The 22580-nt window shown below is 29.9% G+C and overlaps 2 protein-coding genes across 4 annotated transcripts; both read right to left on the reverse strand.

Moving 5' to 3' along the window:
• Positions 1–1920: 1920 nt before the first annotated feature.
• On the reverse strand, positions 1921–8686 carry LOC129888710 (uncharacterized). 3 transcript variants are annotated; one of them, XM_055963689.1, is made up of 6 exons: positions 8527–8686; positions 6923–7399; positions 5680–6778; positions 4587–4934; positions 2358–2936; positions 1921–2265 (listed from the first exon to the last, which is right to left on the reverse strand). In XM_055963689.1, exons 2-5 carry the CDS (start codon positions 7361–7363, stop codon positions 2917–2919), a joined length of 1908 nt encoding a protein of 635 aa, XP_055819664.1. In that variant the 5' UTR covers positions 7364–7399; positions 8527–8686; the 3' UTR covers positions 1921–2265; positions 2358–2916. The 3 variants fall into 3 exon arrangements, with proteins under 3 accessions (XP_055819664.1, XP_055819663.1, XP_055819662.1); XM_055963688.1 differs by having other exon boundaries at positions 2358–2715; positions 5680–7399; XM_055963687.1 differs by having other exon boundaries at positions 5680–7399.
• Positions 8687–15875: 7189 nt separating this feature from the next.
• LOC129888712 (non-specific lipid transfer protein GPI-anchored 7-like) lies at positions 15876–18512 on the reverse strand. Its single transcript, XM_055963690.1, has 3 exons — positions 18122–18512; positions 17066–17104; positions 15876–16178 (listed from the first exon to the last, which is right to left on the reverse strand). Exons 1-3 carry the CDS (start codon positions 18426–18428, stop codon positions 16087–16089), a joined length of 438 nt encoding a protein of 145 aa, XP_055819665.1. The 5' UTR covers positions 18429–18512; the 3' UTR covers positions 15876–16086.
• Positions 18513–22580: the final 4068 nt, after the last annotated feature.

The following is a 22580-nucleotide window of genomic DNA, read 5'->3' on the forward strand; positions in this document are numbered from 1 at the left end:
ATCTCCTAGGTACTTACGGAGGTCTCATAAGGGTTTTGGAAACATTTGACCTAAAGCTAGTTCACCAAAATATTCATTGGCGAACAAACACGAATTGTTTTTTGCTTAATTCCATTTGTGCGGCCCCTAAATGCTATGAATGCATTGTGGATCGTGTTGAAGCTACACGTACTGATCCCCAGGTTATTTACGGAGGGTCCCATAAGGGTTTCAGAAAAAAATTATCGAAAGCCAGTTCACTAAAATATTCATAGGCTAACACATACGAAAAATGGCAAAATCGCCTAATTCTGCTTGTGCGACCCCTAAATGCTATGAATGCGTCGTGGATCATGCTGAGGCTATACGTTCTGATCCCCCAGTTACTTACGGAGGATCCCATATGGGATTCGGAAAAAAATTGATCGGAATCAAGTTCACCAAAATATTCATGTACTAACACACACGAAAAATGAGAAAATCATCTAATTCCGCTTGTGAGGCCTCTAAATACTATGAATGCTCCATGAATCGTGCCGAGGCTACACGTACTGATACCCCGGATACGTATGGACGGTCCCATAAGGATTTCAGAGAAAAATAGATCGGAAGCTAGTTCACCAAAATATTAATGTGCTAACACACACAAAAATGAGAAAATCGTCTAATTCTACTTGTGTGGCCCCTATAAGGTATGAATGCGATGTGGATAGTGTTGAGGCTCCACATACTGATCCTACGAGTATTTACGAAGGGTCTTGTAAGTATTTTTGAAAAAAATTATCCATAAGTCAGTTCATCAAAATATTCATGGCCTAACACATATAAAAATAAGAAAAAACGTCTAATTCCACTTGTGCGACACCTAAATGCTATGAATGCATCGTGGATCGTGTCAAGGTTACACGTACTGATCTCTCAGGTACTTACGGAGGTTCCCATAAGGGTTTTGAAAAAAAATGACATAAAGTCAGTTCACCAAAATATTCATGGCTAAAACACACGAAAAATGAGAAAATCATCTAATTCTTCTTGTGTGGCCCCTTAATGCTATGAATATGTCGTGGATAGTGCCGAGGCTACATGTACTACCACCACCACCCCCGGGTACTTAGTGATGGTCTCATAAAGCTTTTGAATTTTTTTAATCGAAAGTCATATCACCAAAATATTCATTGGATAACATACACGAAAAATGAAAAAATTGTCTAATTACACTTATACGCCCCCTAAATGCTATGAATACTTCGTGAATCGTGACGAGGCTATATGTACTTCTCCCATAGGTACTCACAGAGGGTCCCATAAAGTTTTCTCAAAAAAATTAACCGAAAGAGATATCACTAAAATATTTATGTGCGTTTAACACACACAAAAAATGAGAAAATCGCCTAATTGCACTTGTGCGACCCTTAAATGCTATGAATAAGCCGTGGATCATGTCGAGGCTACACTTACTGCTCCCTCGAATACTTTCTTTAATTAATTAGTAGTATTAGTTTTTTTAATAATTTCACTTAATTTATTATCTAGTGTGTATTAACAAATAAACTTTCATAAAGTCTGTGTTAGTGAAGGTAAGAGGCTTTAAATACTAAACAATGCATTTTCTGTATAAGCGCTGATTTTTAAACTATTATTTCTTTTAATAGATAGTTTTATAGTGGTCAATAGTTTAATCCTAATCGTGTAATATATAATCACAATGTACATGAGTTTAATTATTATTTGAAAGATTTGATCATGGTTGAAGAGATAATTTTACATACACGTTTATGTAAAGATTCAACTAGGATATGTTTATGTATTATCCCTCAAACAATAAGCTATTGTAAACTTGTTATGTTCTTTAAGCGAAAATGAAACCCTTAATAATATCCAATACAAACTCAAGTCTTCAATTTTGTATTTGTCTTTGCATTTTAATTAAAAAAAAAATTGAAAATGAATTAAAAAAATTGATAATTCAATATCACATTATATACAACAACTCTAGATAAGTGTCTAATTTACTGCAACATTTCCTTCTAATAGAAAAGATGATATAAAGAAGTACATAAAAAGCTACGGAGACCAAGCGAATAACTCTAATTACCAAAGCTTAGGTAGATAAGAAGAAATTGTATAGTGTTCTATCTTGGCTGGGAATTAAATATGGTTTCTCAGCTACTTCAATTACCGTTAGGCCATACCTTTGGATGCGACTTCTGTGTCCGTTTTATACTTTTCTCGGATGGCTCATTACAATCTTCTCTTCCCCGCTTGGAGCTCCCACCATTTGGCACCCTATAAAGAACTCTGGATCAAAACATAACAACACAAATGCTGATAAAGACATGAGTTAGAAATAACAAGAGAAGCAATGACAAGAATCTTACTCTTGACGATGTTGATTCGAGTGGTTGAAGTGTTGTACAACACTCATGATTTGTCTTCGTTCATTCAGCAGGTAAGGGATTGCAATGCCTTGTATGCTAACGTCACGCAACGAGGAAGGAGCGCCAAAGAGGTAGGCTAACAACTACGTCGATTCGAGTGGTTGAGGTGTTGTACAACACTCATGATTTGTCTTCGTTCATTCAGCAGGTAAGGTATTGCAATGCCTTGTATGCTAACATCACGCAACGAGGAAGGAACACAAAGAGGTAGGCGAACAGCTACAATCTATAGATTTTCCATCTATATTCAATCCCAACAAGTTGAGCAACGTACATGCATACAAGGCATCTCATTCCCCTACATGCCAAAAAAAGAAAGAGTTTCACTCGGTTAGCCTTCCTGCACTGACGTATGCCTATTTCCTTTTCTCTGAAGTCTACTGGAGAGACAGGATTCATAGAAGTAGAAGAACTTCAACAGATTTACAGTCTTCCACTTTTAACCACTCCACCACTTTCCCCTTCCCAAGCCGACCCCCCTTCAATGGATTCTAATTCCTCAGAAAGTGTCTAACCAACCTTCAAAATAAAAAGGTTGAAATTATCAAGAAGACACACATACTGGTTGACTATGTTGCTAAGACTTTTCAAAAATATTGACGAGTGTGTGTCACATAATTTGAAAAATTCAACACGGGTACAGCAACATTTTGAGAGTCCGAGCAACATAGTCGGTTGCTATTACTGAGAATTCTACTGAAAATCATATTCAATTGGTCAAAACTGTCCGCTACCCCAAAAAAATGACAAGAAACAAGAGAAGGAAAATGACTCATGCAAATTAAAGCAAGCAACCTAAAGAGACAAACTATCAAAAACAGAGAAAACACGAGTGAAACAGAAGAATAAGTGTCTCAATTCATGGATCAAAATACATAAGGATACATCAATATTTATACACGAGAGAAATAAGAGATCAAAGGAAGCAAAATATTCTACATTAAAAATAAATCCTACAAAATATTCTACAACTAATGTTACCGAATATTCTACAATAAATATAGAATATTACCATTATTTAGAATATCCCTTACATATTTACCACATCAAAATATCTAGTAGATCCTACAAAACCACTCAAAGAGATCAAAGATTCTTGATGTTGGATCATGGAATATTTCTCTTGACAAGAATTTACCTACATGATAAAATATGTATCACAAGCACTAAGGGCTATAGCTCCATGAATCTAGGAACTTATATTCTACGTAATTTACATCATGATAACACAAGCTACATATCTTCCATTTATGAATAGTGAATACTCTTTAACCACAATGGTGGCATAACAATAATAACTAGGGGTCGCAAAATGGTTACAAATAAATAACCATCTGATCCGACTCTTTGGACATGAATTGGATAACTGACTTTTTAAAAATCAATCAAATATGGATATTATCAATATTATCCACTAAAATACTAAATATCCCGACGGATAATATGGATATAACCATATACCAATACTACTATTGTCTGCTAGCTAGTTTTCATGAGTTCTTGCTTTTTGAGAGTCTAAACTTTTTTTGGCTCTTAGCTTGTGTGTTTCTATCCGTGTTAAATATGGGGGGGTCATATATTGTACCCGTTTTTGTTTAGTCCATTTTAGACCCGCCCAGATCCAATCCGACACACCTGTTTGCCACTCTTACCAACAACTAAGATCACTATTTGTTCACAAACATAGATCAGAAATAAATTTATCAACACTCAAATCATTGCAATTCAGAATCCATAAGTATTTCACATTATAGATGAGCATCAATGAGATAAGGGATGAATTGTGCAACCATTTATAGATATCCACAAGTATTTACTGTTTAGATAAGCTAATAAAAAAATTAGAGAAATAAAAGTTAGTAGGCGTTTGGACATAAAAAATGTGATATTTGAAAGATTAAAAAAATAGTATTTGAATAATGGTATTTAAAAATAGAGTTATGTTTGGACATGCATTTAACTTGGAAAAAAAAGTTGGAATTTTTGTGAGTGGGGAAAAAAAATCACTTGAAAAAGTTCATCTTCAAATATTTTACAAAAAATCACTCCAATGTGTAACCAAAGGCTATTTTGATTCTTTACTCTTTTTTTGAAAAAAGGTGAAATCTGTATGGACAAACGGAGCTTAAGTATTTCCATTTATAGATAATTCACTAAATGAAGGAATACCTCTGCCTTCAAGGGGTGAAGTGTGCAACCATGAATCATCCAGGTAAGTGCATGGTGCAACTTCAACTTCAGTAGGCCATTCCGTGCCGACATCTATTTCGTTGAAATTGATTGGCTTACATTTGCCATCTTTACTTCTTATAATTGCCCGTAACCAGAGATTGCAGTGCACGTAAACGAGATCATTGAATTTATCAAGCTCCAACTTTTCCCGTCTTTTGTCATGAACACCATCAAAAGTGCTCCAGTTCCATCTACACCAGTGAAGACTACAAGGTTGACTCAAAATCCGTATAGCAGCCCTCTGTAGAGTTGGAATTTCATAGCCATAACCCATCCACCAATCAGCTGAAAACACATAGGGCAGACTTTTAAATGCTATGACGATTACTACACAATAACATACCAACTGTAGTCCCAAAAAGTGGGGTCTGGGAAGGTAGAGTGTACACAGACCTTGGACATACCCCTACCTTAGAGGTAAAGAAGTTGTTTCCGATAGACCCTCAACTCAAGGAAAAACAGTCTAAAGCAGTCTCGGAGAAGAAGTAGCGAAAGTACAAGAAACAATAGATAATAACTAACATAGCAGATAGTAACCGAATGAAAACTACAATAAAACAATACGATTCAAGAGAGAAAATATGGAATCAACTAGAAATCTTGATTCCTATATGTTTATGGGACAATCACCCTATCGACTTCTCCCTAAACACTACGCCAGAGTTTATAGAATGGATTATTTAACTTAAATATTACAATACCAGAGGCAGATCTAAGATTTAAACTCTATCAATTTAACCTTAAGGTTCTTAGCATTGAACCTATTATATTTTTTAAATTATGAGTTCAAACCTACTAATTATTGCAATATCAGTAAATTTTAAGCATAGACGTTTACTCTGCATCAAAAGTTCTGAGTTTAGACAAAACATATGCTATAAGGTTGCATCCATCTCAGACAGTATAACTACATGTTTATGTAGATATTGTTCATCTTTTATGATGTAGCTATAAATTAAACCTGAGAACTACCTTCTAACATGCTAACAATATGCAAGTGCACTTCCAGTGATCGAAGAATTAGTCGTACCTGGGGCATTCAGTGTCCTTCCCCTTATTGCAAATTCAGTCCCTAAAGCACCTTGCGCATTTATGTACATTGGATGTTCTTTAGTAATTTCTACTTTATCTTTATCCTCAGAAGCAATTTTCGTCATGGCTTCTTGAAAGCCATTCCTGATCCTTGCATCAATCATAAAGCTCGAGTTGTAGAAAATGGAGGGATTAAGGAATGCTGCTGCTGCGTGTAATGGGGATTGAAGAAGCATGCTCCATCTCCTGTCAATTGTATCACAAATCGGCATAAATTTTTCATCAACATCCTTATAAAATGCTTTAATGGAGAGCTTTGCTCTTTCCACTCCCTCGTACATATAGGCCATAGCAGGCATGTCTCCGTCGACAATCCTCAACAGTTTAAGTAGAGGTTCAGAAACCGTAACAGCTTCACGTGCAGATCTCCAGAATCTTTCAAGGCACAACAATGACTTTATGGCTTGGACTTCGGGTTGCCTACTATATATGGATGACAACCACTCCGCATGAGAGAACATGTGTTTCAAATTATCCTCTTGAATTACAAGGGCCCTTAAAGAGAGAAAAATTGCTACGAAATTTGTAATTCTTGGTCGAACAAGGCTGAACTCCTCTCCAACTGAAAATTTTTTCATCATATCTAGAATCCAGTCATTACTGTATATGTATTTTGTGATTATATTTGCCTCTTTAAGGACAACGTTCACCCAGTCATGCTTGCTGAAATCCTCTAACATTTTATTGATACAATGTGAAGCACACGGAGACCAGAACACCGAAGGGTACTTCTTCATGACAAGCCTTCCGGCATATATGTAACTAGCAGAACTATCTGTCATTACTTGGACGACATTTTTAACACCAATTTCCAGAACAACTGATTCAAGCAACCCGAATAGATAATGAGGATCGTCTGCATGATCAGATACGTCTACGGACCTAAGGAACATTGTCCCTTTAGCACATGTCACAGAAAATACCACAAGGCATTTGGCCCTTCCGTCAGACCAGCAATCACATAAGATTGTGCAGCCTGTTTCTTTCCATTCATCCCTTAATCTCTTGTAACCATCGTTGATATCGACTTTGATTTCCTGCAACAGGTTAGTGCCCAATTTTTCAGTACATGGAGCTTTATACCCCGGTTCACACTCGAGAATAGCATCTACCATTTCCTGATAGTAAAAGGACTTTGAGACTGAAAAAGGAATTGCATTGTGGTAGAAAAACTCAGCAACCTTCTTATCAGCATTGTCCTGTTTTTGCTTTTGAACATCGTCAACTGCTGGATGTGAACTAGGAGAACGGCGTGCAAACATAATAGACGGAGGACATGGACTACCATTCTGTCCACTAAATCCATCATGAGGAGGACGGATTCCACCGCTAGCTGAAGAGCTACTACTTTCCTGACCGTTGGCGGCAGCCTGATCCAGTTTTGCTTTCTTAGGATTTTTCTGTTTCTTTGGATTGTTCAAAATACTTTTAATGTGGTCCCTTACCTCGTTCGGGACTTGACCACATGGTACTATGTCTTTGTTTTTTATTTGAGCCAAATGAAACTTCATTCGATAAACACCTCCACTGAACTCACGTCGACAATAGTTACATCTTACCTTCTGTCTAGTAGCATCAACAAGGACACAATGTTCCCAACATGCATCTCTTCCTCTAACCATAAATATAGACTAAGCAAGAGAGAATATTTCTTTTCCCTGTACCAGTAATAATATTATAAATGAGTTGTAAACTAAAGCTCTCTACATCATATAAAACCAGCACAAATGAAAATTTGTCACTATACATGTAATGCAGTGTATTTCTAATATTATGTGTTCATGTATACTGTTTGTTTCAATTTAATGGATTTTACACATAAAATTAATGCTCCATAACGAAGGTACTGTGTTCAGATGAACCTTGTGTCACAAGGCTGCATCCGCCTCTGACGTAATCTGGTATGCAAGAATGAAATTATCCCATTGTTTAGATCTATGCTTAAATATGGAATTGACGAGAATGCATGATACTACAGTAACCAACAACAACAACATATTCAGTGTAATTTCACAAGTAAAGTCTGGGGAGGTAGGATGTACGCAGACCTAACCTCTACCTTTGTGGGGTAGACTGACTGTTTGTGATAGATACTCGGCTCAAAAGAACGTCAAATTCATCTTAAATTTTAAAACTTCCATGTGATATTTTCTCTATCAAACCAATTTTCCAACTACAACTTCAATGTTTTTCCTCAAGTTCCACTAATATAATATACAAATCAAAATAATATCATAAACTTCATGTAAGTCAAACCGCCATAATGCAAAATTCAACAAAGAGAATAATAACTACTATCAAAAGTTTTAGGGGTCGTTTGGTTTGAATACAAGTTATGATGGGATTAGTTATCACGGGATAAGTTATGATGGGATAAATTGTGATGAGATTATTTTTTATTGAGTGTTTGAGTTTTTTCATTTAAAATAATATGCATTATATAAATTTTAAAAATAAAGTATAAAAAGGGTTTAAAGGATATTTTTGTCATTTACATACTTTATCCGGGGTAAGTTATACCGGATTACTATACCATTCAGTTATCCCAATCATAATTATTAATCCTGGCATAAGTTATCCTAACAATCTGACCAGTTATCCTAACAATCTCACCAAACGACCCCTTAGTTTAGCTCATAAATTATAAGTTTGAGAAAGTTTTTTGAATTAATTACCTAAGATTTCACAACCTTATACAAAATTCGAAAAAAAATGAGATATTTTTTAATATTATAGCAACTAGTTATAGAAGCATCGACAATATCCACCGTAGAAGAACATTTACCTGGTGGTTGCTGTGGTTGTTGACGGTGGTCGGAGAAAAATCGGCGATGGTGATCCGAGGAAATGAAAGAACACAGCGATGAATTTTTACTCGCCCGGACGATTTTTAGGGCGAGTTAGCGAGAAGATCGCTTCTTTGCCTTCTCACGTGATGCTCACGTGTTTCATCTATTTGGGCTTCTCCACTCTCTTATCATCCGGGTCGGTACCCAGCCCATATTTTTTGGGGGGTTATTTATATGGAAAGTACACAAAATAATCATTTTTTAGTATTGCTATTACAGAAATTCCACTAATTTGGAAATGAATTATTTAGATACACGTAGTTTACAATACTATGAATTTTATCAAATTTTGGACTTCAGATACATATATCTGGCACGTCCATATTCATGTATTTGGAATACATGAGGTCAAAATTAGGTGTAATTTATTCTAGATACACTGTATTCAAGTAGATTAATATGTATCTGATTCTCTCGCTTGCCTCTCTCCATGTAGCTGATATTCCATATATATATATATGTTTATGTGTGTGTGTATTTAACTTGAAATCTGATATGAAATTATTAATTAATAAGATAATATGTAATTATTTCAAATTATAGAGAGCATTAGTAAATATAGTAGGAATGGTTGTCTAATTAGGTAGTTCTTCCTTAAAAAAAAAAGTCAAAATTTAAACTTTATATTTAATTGGAACATAAGCAAACCATTAGTACATTTCCCAAGTCCATATAAGAAAACTTTTGAGGCCGAAGGTGAATTAAAAAGTTAAGACTTGTAAAATTCTAAATGCCGAATTCATTTCACTCGTAAGATTATGGATCCATAATCATTATTTTGTTGAGTTCTTAATAGAGTTTCATATATAAATCTTGTTTCAACTCAAAAATAATGGATCCAAATAAATTTGTTGCCAATATGTTGCATTGGCCTCTGCGTCATATTTTGTCTCTTCCCTTTTAATTGTTTCTATTCAACTCATATTTTGGAGTTGAAATGGATCTTTAAAATTCAGTTCCCTAAATTAAATTGATATTAAATTTTTTAATATCAACATATCTTATATAGTTATTGTTGACATTCAATTTTGATCATCCACAATGTTAATTAGTTATCGAGCTTCTTCAATTTTTAAACAATTTAAAATAATTACCTTTTTTAAAAAAATAATACATATATATATATATATATATATATATATATATATATATATTATAGTTATTTTTTTATTATTATTACCTCTTATGATTATTCGAAAATCGTATCAAAATTTTTTTATTTTTTAACTAAATATTTTTTTAATAATACGGTTTAATCAATAGTTAATTAGTGTAAAATTAAGTTAATTATTTTATTTTGTCAAAATTAAGAAGCTCGTTAATTAAATAATATTAATTCATCCTATTTAATTACTAGCCGGAATAATTAAATTAAATCAATTTGACTATCTCTTTAAGTTAGTTAACTATGATTGGAATCTAAGTGGTCAAATTCCCAAAACTAATTCTTTATTCCCACTACGATACCCACATATAATATATTTCTTCCAATTCTAATTTCTAGCACACCATATACCAATCAACCCCAATTGTTATACCCATTTCCCAAATCCAATTCCTAATCTCATTTTACTCCTACAGAACCCAACAAACATACATTTCCCTTACACCTCATACACATATAATATTCTCCCACATCATCCCCTTTTGCCTGCAAAGATCCTCCAAAATCCGGGCGAAATTTGTGTTTATCCATTTCCCTCAAATCAGTCAGGCTAGAAATACGTAATCCCATCCCTTTATCATTCTTTTCTTCCTACTTTTCTTAGTCTTTGAAAGACTTTGAGAATTCAAAAAAGATTTTAGAGAAGATTTTCCTTTTTCCCTCTTAAACGGCTTCAATTTGAAATTTAAATTTACTATTTTCTACTATAAATAGGTCACTTGTCTCCATTGAAAAAGAAGGAGATTTTTGGGAGGCTAAGAGCCTGTTTGGATGGGCTTAAAAAAAGTAACTTTTATGTATAAAGTGCTTTTAATACTTTGAAGTGCTGAAAGTTATTTTTATAAATAAGCAGTTGAGTGTTTAGATAAAAGTGCTTATAATGTGAATTTTAGGGTTAAAAGAATAAAAAAGATAGTTTGAGAATTTAGTTAAAATATAAAGAATATAAAAGTAATTTCCATGGTCAAAGAAAATGACTTTAAGCACTTTGAAAAAAAAATTAGGAATCCTAACTTTTCATTTTTGACTGATTTAAGAACTTTATGGCTTAAAGTCAGCATTAGGCAAACACGTCCAAAAGCTAAAAATGGGCTTTAAATTGGTTTTGACCAACTTAAAGCCAATCCAAACGGCTCTAAGAAAAGAACACCCCGTTGTTTGGGAGTTTTTAATTTTTCTAGGAAGTTTTCCTCTCCTTCTGCTGTCCTAGTTACGTTTTGGTGGTGGAATCGTCTCCGAGAGCTCGAGTTCCAATTCGCTTCCCAGAACCAGGTAATCCTTCTCCCTTTCTTTGCTATTTTCTTAATCTATTGTTCTGTTAGTTCTTAGCTCGAACTCTGGCTTATCGTCTTTGTTTATGGACTGCTTGAGTTTTAGTTTATTATTATGATCTGAATAGCTGTAACTTTGTTTCCCTTTCTGTTCTTTGAACAGTTCTTTCAATTGACATGTTTAGCCATTAATTTAGAGCTTTCTCCTCCCTTACAAATGTTGAATCATCTGATTTAGTTAATATTCTTATGGCAATCACTTTTATCAAAAGTGTTCTGTTTTGAACTTGCCTTTGACACTGTTGGTATAAATAATCTTAAGATGTTCATATGTTGCGATTAGCTGATAGTTCTTTCGCTTGTGTTAATCTTAGCCTTACTTATTTGCCAGTTTATGTAGATCCCTTCAAGTATTCTGCTTAAGCTAGATACTAGATATGTGATTCAATCTTTTTTCCCAGTTCTTTCATATGTGTGAAGTATGAGTTCATAGTCTTTTCTCTAGTCGGCTCTTCATCGAAATCCTTAAGTATGAAGTTTTGTTAACCTATTCTTTCCTAAATTCCTTATTATTGGGTGACCTGATGCATATTTTATCTTTTTAAAAAAATTATTTTCGGCTCGTGTTTCACTGTCTAGCATGGCATGATTTGATCAAGTCCAGGTCATCATTTTACCTAAAATTTTGATTAAAAATTGCTCTAAGTTCTCTACCAGTTGTAATTTGGATTCTTTGTCTTAAATTCAAGTCTACTCCCAGATTTTAGTCTTTTTCAAAGTCCTTATTTATTTCAAGACTGCATGTTTCCCTTTAGATTCTTTGTCTTAAATTCTTTATGTTAAGCAGGTGGTTTTAATATTGGTTAATATTCTAGTAACAAAATACGAGGCAGATGTTTTAAGTGTGTTAAGCTGCTGCCCTGTTAAATGACGTTGATTTTCAGTGTCTAATGAAGTCGGTCTATCTTACTTGTTGTAGTATAAGCAATTTGTGTGTGTTCAAAAAAAAAAATGAATTATTGGTTTAGTTGCTAAAATGAATTGCTATATCTATGTGTTTGCTTCTGGGAAGAGAAAACTTGTTCATTTTATTTAATTGTTTATGAATGTTTTGTTAAGCAGTAGAATATAAGGTGGTTATTCTAGTCTCTCTTGTAAGCCATAATATCAAGCTTTCTAATGTAGTAATTTGTCGTTTCATAATGTTTTGTTGTAATCGATTGGTAACTTTTATATTTATATAAGGATGGATGCTAATCTATACTCCTTGTTTTACTCTCGCATGTAACTCCCTTCATCCTTGCAATTTGAATTGGGTCAATGTTGACACCCAATTTTGACCATGCACAACGTAATAATTTTTTTTAAAAAAAAATTAATTAAAATATATAAAAATAAAATAAAATAATAATTAAAAAACGAAATATATATATATATATATAGCTAATTTAAATAAATTGAAATAATTAGATTTTAGAAAACTCAAAATATTTTTAAGTTATTTTTTATCATCTTTATTTACTTTTAAGATAATGTACATAGTTTATATAATTATTATCTTTTTAGTAATATTCAAAATTGACTCATAAAAAGATTTTTTTTATTTCTTTCTAATAATTGTTTCGTAAATTAATTGATTAATTTTACGGTTTTATTTCTTTCCCTAAATAACACATAATTAATATTATATTAACAACATTTTGATTCAAACATTAATACTTCATCATTCAAATAATATATATATCATCCCTCTTCAAAAAAAATATAAATAAATAAATAATAATAATAAAAATAAATTAAAAAATAAAAATATATTTATTCATCCAAAAATAAAAAATAATTAAAAAATAAAATAATATAATAATATATAACCGCCGCACTTTTGTCCCCTCTTTTTTTAAAAAAAAGTAAAAATAATAAATAAATAATTTCTATTCATCCGACAAAACACAATTAAAAAATAAAATAATATAATAATATATAATCGCCACACTTTTGTCCCCTCTTTTTAAAAAAAAAAAAATAATTTTTATTCATTCAACAAAAAATAATTAAAAAATTAAAATAATATAATAATAATATTTCGCCCCACCTTTTGTCCCCTCTTTTCTTTTTAAAAGAAAAAATAATAAAAATAATAAATAAATAATTTTTATTCATCCGACAAAAAATAATTTAAAAAAATAATTCAGAATATATATATATATATATATATATATATATATACACACACGTGCCTTCCCATATCCCAATACTAACTACTACTATTAATAATACCTATATCACTTTTTCAGAAAAGAAATAATAATAATAATAATAATATATATATATATATATATATATATATATTTATATATTTCTACCCATTCTTTGTTCCTTTCTCATTTCCCTATATATATTTAATATTCATCATTTGTCCTCTTTCAAAAAATATATAATAATAAAATAAAAAAATCAATATATATATATATATATATAAATAAAAAATAATAATAATCAGCTATATATAAAAAATATACATATATATAGATATAAAATATTAAAATCTCCATCCTATTAAATATATATATAATATTAAAATCCGCTCATACGCTATATTAAAATATAACATACCCCATCATCCTTTGTTGTCCCTTTATATATATATATATATATATATATATATATATATATATATATATATATATATATATATATATATATATCTGAATTTTTTTTATATAATAAAATAAAATAATAAAAATATATATTTATATATAATACGCGTGCCCGCTGCCGCATACTTTTACTATTTTTTTAATCCATCTGATTCCACGCGTGTTCACGCCCATTCCTATTAAAATATATATTTGCTCACTCCGCATTATTTTATTTATCTGTCTATTCCGCATTATTTTATTTATTCGTCTATTCCGCATTTTTTTTTATTTATCCGCTCAAATATTATCAAATTGCTTGGTGCAATTTATTTGCAGTAGCGAACATTGATAATTTAATATGGAGAGCATGTTGCAATGTCTTTAATTAGACATTCAGCAATGCTTAATTATTTATTTATTTTTGTGAGCACTGCATGTTATCCTTTAAGTCTCTTCAAAACCATCCCCGCCCAAATAATAAAAGAAACCAATATTTTTCTTTAAGGCTAAGTTACTAGGGATGTCTAATTAAAGACAAATGAGCTTTTGAAGAGACTTAAAGGATAACATGCAGTGCTCACAAAAATAAATAAATAACTAAGCATTGCGGGATGTCTAATTAAAGACATTGCAACATGCTCTCCATATTAGATTATCAATGTTCGCTACTGCAAACAAATTGCACCAAGCAATTTGATAATATTTAGGCGGATAAGTAAAAAATAATGCGGAATGGGCGGATAAATAAAATAATGCGGAGTGAACAAATATATATTTTAATAGGAATGGGCTGGAACATGCGTGGAATCTGACTGATTAAAAAATAGCAAAAGTATGGGGCAGGGGACACGCGTATTATATATAAATATATATATTTTATTTTATTATAAAAAAAAGGAAATTCGGAATATATATATATAAAGAGGACAACAAAGGATGATAGGGTATGTTATATTTTAATATAGGGTATGGGCGAATTTTAATATTATATATATTTAATAGGATGGAGATTTTAATATTTTATATATAGCCAATTATTTTATATATATATATATATATATATATAAATATATATATATATATAATCGGATGAAGAACATATATATATTGATTTTTTTGAAAGAGGACAAATGATGAATATTAAATATATATAGGGAAATGGAAAGGGGACAAAGCATGGTTGAAATATATATATATATTATTATTTTTCTGAAAAATTGATATAGGTATTATTAATATAGTAGTATTTATATGGGAAGGCACGCGTGTATATATATATATATATTTTGAATTATTTTTTAAAATTATTTTTTCTCAGATGAATAAAAAATATTTATTTATTATTTTTTCTTTTAAAAAGAAAAGAGGGACAAAAGGTGCGGCGGAATATTATTATTATATTTTTTTAATTATTTTTTGTTGGATGAATAAAAGTTATTTTTTTTTATTTTATTTTAAAAAAAGAGGGTACAAAAGTGCGGCGGTTATATATTATTTTATTTTTTAATTATTTTTGTCGGATGAATAGAAATTATTTTTTATTTTTAAAAAAAAAGAGGGGACAAAAGTGCGGTGGTTATATTTTATTTTTTAATTATTTTTTTATTTTTGGATGAATAAATATTTTTTTATTTCTTTATTTATTTTTATTATTATTATTTATTTATATTTTTTTGAAGAGAGGATGATATATATATTATTTGCATGATGCAGTATTAATGTTGGAATCATAATGTTATTAATATAATATTAATTATGTGTCATTTAGTGAAAGAAATGAAACCGTAAAATTAATCAATTAATTTACGAAACAATTATTAGAAAGAAATAAATAAAATCTTTTTATGAGTCAATTTTGAATATTACTAAAAGGATAATAATTATATAAACTATGTACATTATCTTATAAATAAAGATGATAAAAAATAACTTGAAAATATTTCGAGTTTTATAAAGGTTTCTTTCAAAATTTGGTATATTAAAGGTTTCTTTCAAAATTCCTTTTTAATTGGTTTTCTTAATTTTCCTAAAATTAAGTGGCTACTCCAATTCTTATTTTTCTAAAAAAAATAATAATTAAATGAGGATTTTTGCCAAGTTATGGAAACGTATTTTAACCAAGTTTGAAAAAACAAATCGTAACAATCATAATTCAATTGAAATTCATTTTGATTGATTTCTCATTTTTGGAATTTAATGTATAAGTAGTATAAAAGGGAAATCTGGAAATGAATTCAATCTTGAAACAAGTTTAGTTCGTCAAAAAGACTAATATTTAGTACATAAATAATAATTAAGTATATTAAATGGTCTGAAAAAATCCATACATCAAGAATGTAACACTAGACAAAATAATAAAATGATGAGTGAAACAAACAACAACACATGTAAACTACAACTTTTGAACACAAATAAGTGATTTTAAGCAACCATCAAAGAAACACAAACTACAAGTAAAATTGACATTCCACTCCATGTAAATTTGTTTACTCCATTGTTGTCATTTCCTGTGGCTGTAAATTATTTCATAAAAAAAAAATTATTAGGAAAAACTTCTCAGCAAACACTTAAATATGTGAGTTGTAGAAGCTCTTCAAGGTATATAAATAGAAAGTTTAAATTTTTACCGTCGCATACAAAAAACAGGGTAAAAACATATATTCATATAGTAAAATTTTATCGTTATCCGGTGTTTATACCAAAATAAAGAATGCAGTATCTTTCATACATACATTTATCTATTCTAACTATAACTATTAACTACGTAATACAATTAAATTATTTGGTTTGGTGTAAATATTGAGTATGGGTAAAGTGGTTACCTAAAATCATCATTAGAATTTGTGATCTTAAACATGTCATGACATTTTTATAAATACACGTTTCAAAAGTTTTTTTTTAAAAAAAATTATGTAATAAAACTATGTCATATAAATTGAAATGAGAAGATAATATTAATTAATTACATATAATATTTTTCTTTCGTTAACCAAAAGAAGAAGCTTCTTTTCTTGTTTCCTTGTTCAACATTTCATATGACTATTATTAGTAGACCATTATTGAAAAGTTGAACAAAGTCATTGAATACTAGCATTCTGTCATTTTCAATATTTGGGTCCCAAAATTATATTAATTGAAACAAAGACCAAATTAATAGTCCAATTTTGAAGCAATGACTAGGACAATTATAACCACTTCTATATCATAAAATGAAGAAATTACTTAAACACAAGTACAATTATTATTCATTGACTATAAAAAGGGGGAAATGTTCCATTATCAATCAATAAATAAGAAATAAAATTTGGTGTATGTAGACCTTATTTGGGGTAATTAATTAATAAATTATTATTTTGTTATTGGTAACAAATAGAGATTTTTAAAATTAATTCGTAGTTACCTGGGGGCGGCAAGGTTTGAGAACTTGGACCTGGTGCACCTATAAACAAAAAACAAATAATCAAAACACTAATAAGAAGGTATCATTAGCGGATGTGGTACGATGAATATGATTTATCCATTCTTAATTATAGATTTTCGATCTGAGTGAAATATTCAGTGATCTAACTCAATTACAGAGCTGAAATTTTTGCTATTGTCAAAATATAAAGGAATTGACATCCCTAAAATACATATTCCGCCGCTAGACTCTAACTGCTCAAAATTTCCACCACCTAGAACTCATTAAAGGAGGAAGTGGCTCATATCCAAAAGATTTCTCAGGTTCGCAAAACTTATAATTAAGAGAAAAAGATCATATATATATAATCATCCAAAATTGAAGATTCACTAACCCGATTAATTCAGATTCGCTCACAAATTCACATTCATATCTTATCACAAATTTCTTTATTTTTAAAATTCAAACCTCACATCTTTAATTAAAAATAAAGAGACACTATTCATCCCGTCACATCCCTTAGAGCGGCAGACAGGTGATCATTGATTCACAAAATTGAAGAGACACTACTAAATTGAGAGCCCACTTTTTTATATAGCCATTTGTAAACCGAAACACTAATAAATCAACTATTTCAAATTTACATCTTATTCGAAATATTTTTATTTTCAAAAATCAAATTTAAATCTTTAATTAAAAGTGAAAAGACACTCTCCATCTGGCCTCACCCCTCGGGGTGGCGAGTGGACTTTGATTCAAGAAATTGATGAAAAAACCATTTAGTTAAAGTGAAAAAAAAATCATACCTTTACAAAAGCTAATCAATATATATATATTTTTTATTTTATTTTTTATTTCAAAATTCAAATCCAAAATCTCTAATGAAGTCTTAAATATGCCATTAGATCCCACATAACTAATCCGGCCGACTAATTCAGATTCACATCTTATGATATATTTCTCTGTTTTCAAGATTCAAACTCAAAACTCTTGTTTAAGTGTGAAGAGACACTGCAATTTAGTTAAAGTGAAAGAAAGAAAGAAAAGATTACATACCTTTATTACAAGCACTAGTATCACCAGGAATATTACAAGCCTTTGGAAGTGCAAGTGCTTGAGTAATATTAATACCAAGTGAAGGCAACAACGTTGGATTTTCATATAATTTACACAAACAATCTAAATCATTTGTTATTGCTTCTCTCAATGGATCGCAGCAGTCCGCGGGGGGTCGCGGATTGCTAAGGTAAGGCGCACATGGCACTAATTTCGAGGCACATGACGGCGGCGTTTGGGCATCTGCTTCAATTATCGCCGTCGTCAATGCCATCGAAATTAGAACAAACATTTTTGAAGAAAACATCCTTGCTTTTTTATTTTTTTGACTAGTAATTCTTGTTTGTTTTGATCTTATTATTGTTATTGTTGTGTTCCTATGTTGGAAATGTTTATTGCTATACTTATAGGAGTGGTTGGTTGGGTTTCGTTTACTAGTCAAAATTCTTGTCTAAGCTTTCATATACACTTTCTTTAATAAAATACTTTTTTCATTTCAAAATAAGTATCAATTTTAACAAAAAAATAAAAATAAAATTATCTCGAATTAATAAATGTCATTTTAAAAGTTCAAAATAAAAATTAGTACTATGTTTTTTCAGTTATAACATTATATTCCATTTTCTTACTTCGTTCATTTTTAGTTGTCATGTACTCCATCCAGTCCAAAATAATTGAATAATTGAAATGTGGTACAAAAAAATATAGATATAAATTAGTCATGTTTTTCCATTTTGCCCTTTTCGAACTCCATGCTAACTCTCAATACTCATTTAATTTATTCTTGGAACTCAACCTTGGAAAATTAATTAATGAAGGATAAATTTGAAAAAAAATTCAACATATATCTTGAATAGTGAACAATTTAATTATTTTGAACACTAAAAAATACTCCAACAATTCAATTTTTTTGGACTGGAGGGAGTATATACTAAAATTATTTATTCCAAAATAATTGTCAATTTAAACAATCAAGAGAGAATTAATTATTTTTTTCTAACTATGCCCTTAGCATTAATTATTTTAAAATCAAGAGGAACGTTTATAGATAAAGATTAAATCATATTTATTGATTTCTTAATGAACATGATTTTTACTAAAGTAATACTCATTTTGGAATAGAGGGAATATTAATAGAAGGGGTGTTTGATTATTTTATTCTTATTTATATCCTTAGATATAAGTTTTTTCCGAAAACAATCACTAAAGGTAAAATGGAGAAAAAAATAAATAATTGTCTTTAACATTAGTAAATAACAAGTATTTTGAGACATAATTTCAGGATTTAATATTATCCCAAGGATAATTTCCTTAGTGTTATATTTGCATAAATCCGTCATATGCTTTCTCATTTAGTAGGCTTTATACCGCACAAATAAAGATTAGTCGAATTTTAAAGCGAATATCGAATGCGAGGTATTGAATTCAACTTTAATGCAGTCTTCCATCTAGAAAAGATAGACAATCATTTTTGTTGGCTTGTTATGTAGTATATTTTTATTAGCGTACTTCTAAATTCTTTTTTTGGTTTGTTTTTTTATTTGGTATCTGAAGTTTATGGAGCTCCGATTAAATTTGGCTTGCACATTACAGGGTCAATTCGATAGTAGTGCTCCCAATAACATTTTTTTCATATCCAGGACTCGAACTCAAGACCTCTAATTAAGAGTAAAGCAGTCTCACTACTTCACCACAATCCTGATTTCTGCGTACTTTCACTATAGAAGAAAAACGAAATTCTTTTATTTAGTGATTAAACAAAACTTTAAAATAGAAAAAGCAAAAAATAAAAAAAAAGGTTTTGATGTGGACAAGTATTTGGCCATCAAAGGCACGTTGGCTAAGTCATAGGGTAAAAGAGTCACGACAGCAACCTCTTTAATATATAATTTTCATTTAGTTGCGGATATAATTCTTGCAAGACTTCAATATGTGATGAGGTGTTATAAATGACGAAATGGCTTTGCTATCACGATCTATTAAAATTGCTTTGATTTTTTTTAAAAAAATATGGACAAGTTGATTATTCAATATAGTTTAGCCCAAATTGATCTAATTCATGATTTGGATCTAGGTAAATACATTTAGGATTGTAATTCTTTTGGTAATTAGAGTATACTAAGCTTTTTGTGGTAAAGGTAAGTAGGTTATAATGTGCACAGATAGTACATAAATTTTTACACTATCAAATAAAATTAATCTACAATAATAGCTAAATGATCATATATGTTTTATTGTTAACTCAAATTATAATATAAATAATTTTTACGCTATCGATATTATTAAAAAAAGAAATTAATCCTGTTACAAATACATTACATGGCCAAGAAAATATATTAGTGATATACATGTGAAAAGTCGTGGCCTAATGAAATTAACTACATAAAAATACATTAAATAATTAACACGGTCTTCATAACCTTTCTAGAATACTTCTTGGTCTCCTGTATTTTCTCCTTGTGTTTTTTGGAAGCATAATCTAGAATATTTATTCTTAGTAGTTAATATCATCTGATAATTGATATTCACTACTTCGATTTATTTAAAATGGTATTTCGTAGGGCCATTAAGACCATTACAAGAGAAAAAGACTTATAACTATTATAAATTGGGGAATTTTTGCATATAACCATTTAAAAATATCTTAATTATACTCCATAGCTATAGTTTGTTAATTACAATCCGTAGCTATAGTTATAGCAGTGTTTGTATAATTAGTGCAATATTTATATACGTTTATATAATTCGCTATACAATTCACAGTTTTTATATAAAATTTGTACATTTCACTATACAATTCATGCACAACGTTTGTATTATTCGCTATACAATTTGTAATGTTTGTATATTTTACTATACAATTCGATTCACACACAGTGTTTGTATAAATCGCGCAAAACTCAAACTGTTATTACAGCTAGATGTTTGTCGCGATCCATAATTAATTTAAACTATAGCTATATTAGCTAATTAACTGATATATGTTTATTTATCCGTTTAGTTTTCCCTTATAAATTTCATACAAAATTATGCAATGATAGTTTGAAATGTAGGTGGGAAGTGTGAAATTAAAGGAGTCGATTAGGTACTTGACTTGGTCAACTAGATGGTATGATATTTTCTTTTTTGGTTTCTCACTTGATATTTGTTATTTATTTTGGAATTTTGCTAATTTAAATTTGCATTGAAAATTTTTACGTTAATAAGTAATTAATCATTAATCTTTATTAAAAGCGATTTTAAATTCAAAACTTGAATTCAAAATTTTTAATTGACAATAAAATAATACTTACCATTCCCCATAATCTTTGAAGGTGTGAATGGTATGATATGATGACTTGAATAGTAATATACTATTATAATAAGACAATATCTAAGAAAATGAAAGGAAATTATTGTTGCTTTTGTGTGTTGTTTTCCTTGGAGACTTTCAATTATTTCCAGCATTCACACCTTCAACTTCTTGCTTTCATTTTTATTTTACTACTTAAAACCAAACAGCTTTGCAAATTACATACAATAATAAAGGAGAAATTAATATCATTCACCCAAAAAAAAATAACCAGACACATATATAATATATGTATATATAAGTATAGTCGTGTATAATTAATGGATAACTCTTATATATCGATTAAGAGTTGTTATTATATTGTTTAGTCGAACAACCAGTTGTACAACTCATCCTTTTAATAGCAAACAATGTTTTAATCAATTTACGCACATATTCAGAATCCGACCATGGGATATCTATAACTATTTACAACCAATATATGAAGGATAATTTTGTCTATCAAAACTTAGAAATATAAATAAAATACTTGTTGACTAAGCTGATTGATACCTAAAATCTTGGAAGCTTCTCACAATTGACTAGGCCAGCTAGGGTTGTACAGGGCAAATCGATAAACTGCACAAAACCGACAAATTGAATCAAATCGGAAAAAAAAAACCGACTAGTGGTTTGGTTTGACTTGGTTTGGTGTTTGGAAAAAAAAAAACGACCATTATAGGGTTGGTTTGGTTTTAACTAAAAAAAGTCAAACCGAACCCAAACCGACCCGATTATAGATATACTACTTTTAAATTATGTTATACATAAAAATATTTATTAAAATGTAATTTATAAATATTTTTAAAAAAAATTTCATAATTTTTGTTTTCTTTCTTACATTTAGATTTGGACTTGAGAAACACATCTAAATAATATACAAAAAAAACTCATCTTATAAAGTTATATTATAAAGTTAAAACTTCAAACAGTGTTCTGCCTCCATTTTATATGTTGATATTTTGTACTAGAACTCTTTTTAAGAAGCACTGCTCTGTGCTATTTATTAGATACTATGAGCCCGTTTGGATGGGCTTAAAAAAAGTAACTTTTATATATGAAGTGCTTTTAGAACTTTAAAGTACTGAAAGTTATTTTTATAAATAAGCAGTTGAGTATTTGGATAAA

This window comes from Solanum dulcamara, chromosome 5 (assembly GCF_947179165.1).
Source record: "Solanum dulcamara chromosome 5, daSolDulc1.2, whole genome shotgun sequence".
In the NCBI taxonomy this organism is placed as follows: Eukaryota; Viridiplantae; Streptophyta; class Magnoliopsida; order Solanales; family Solanaceae; genus Solanum; species Solanum dulcamara.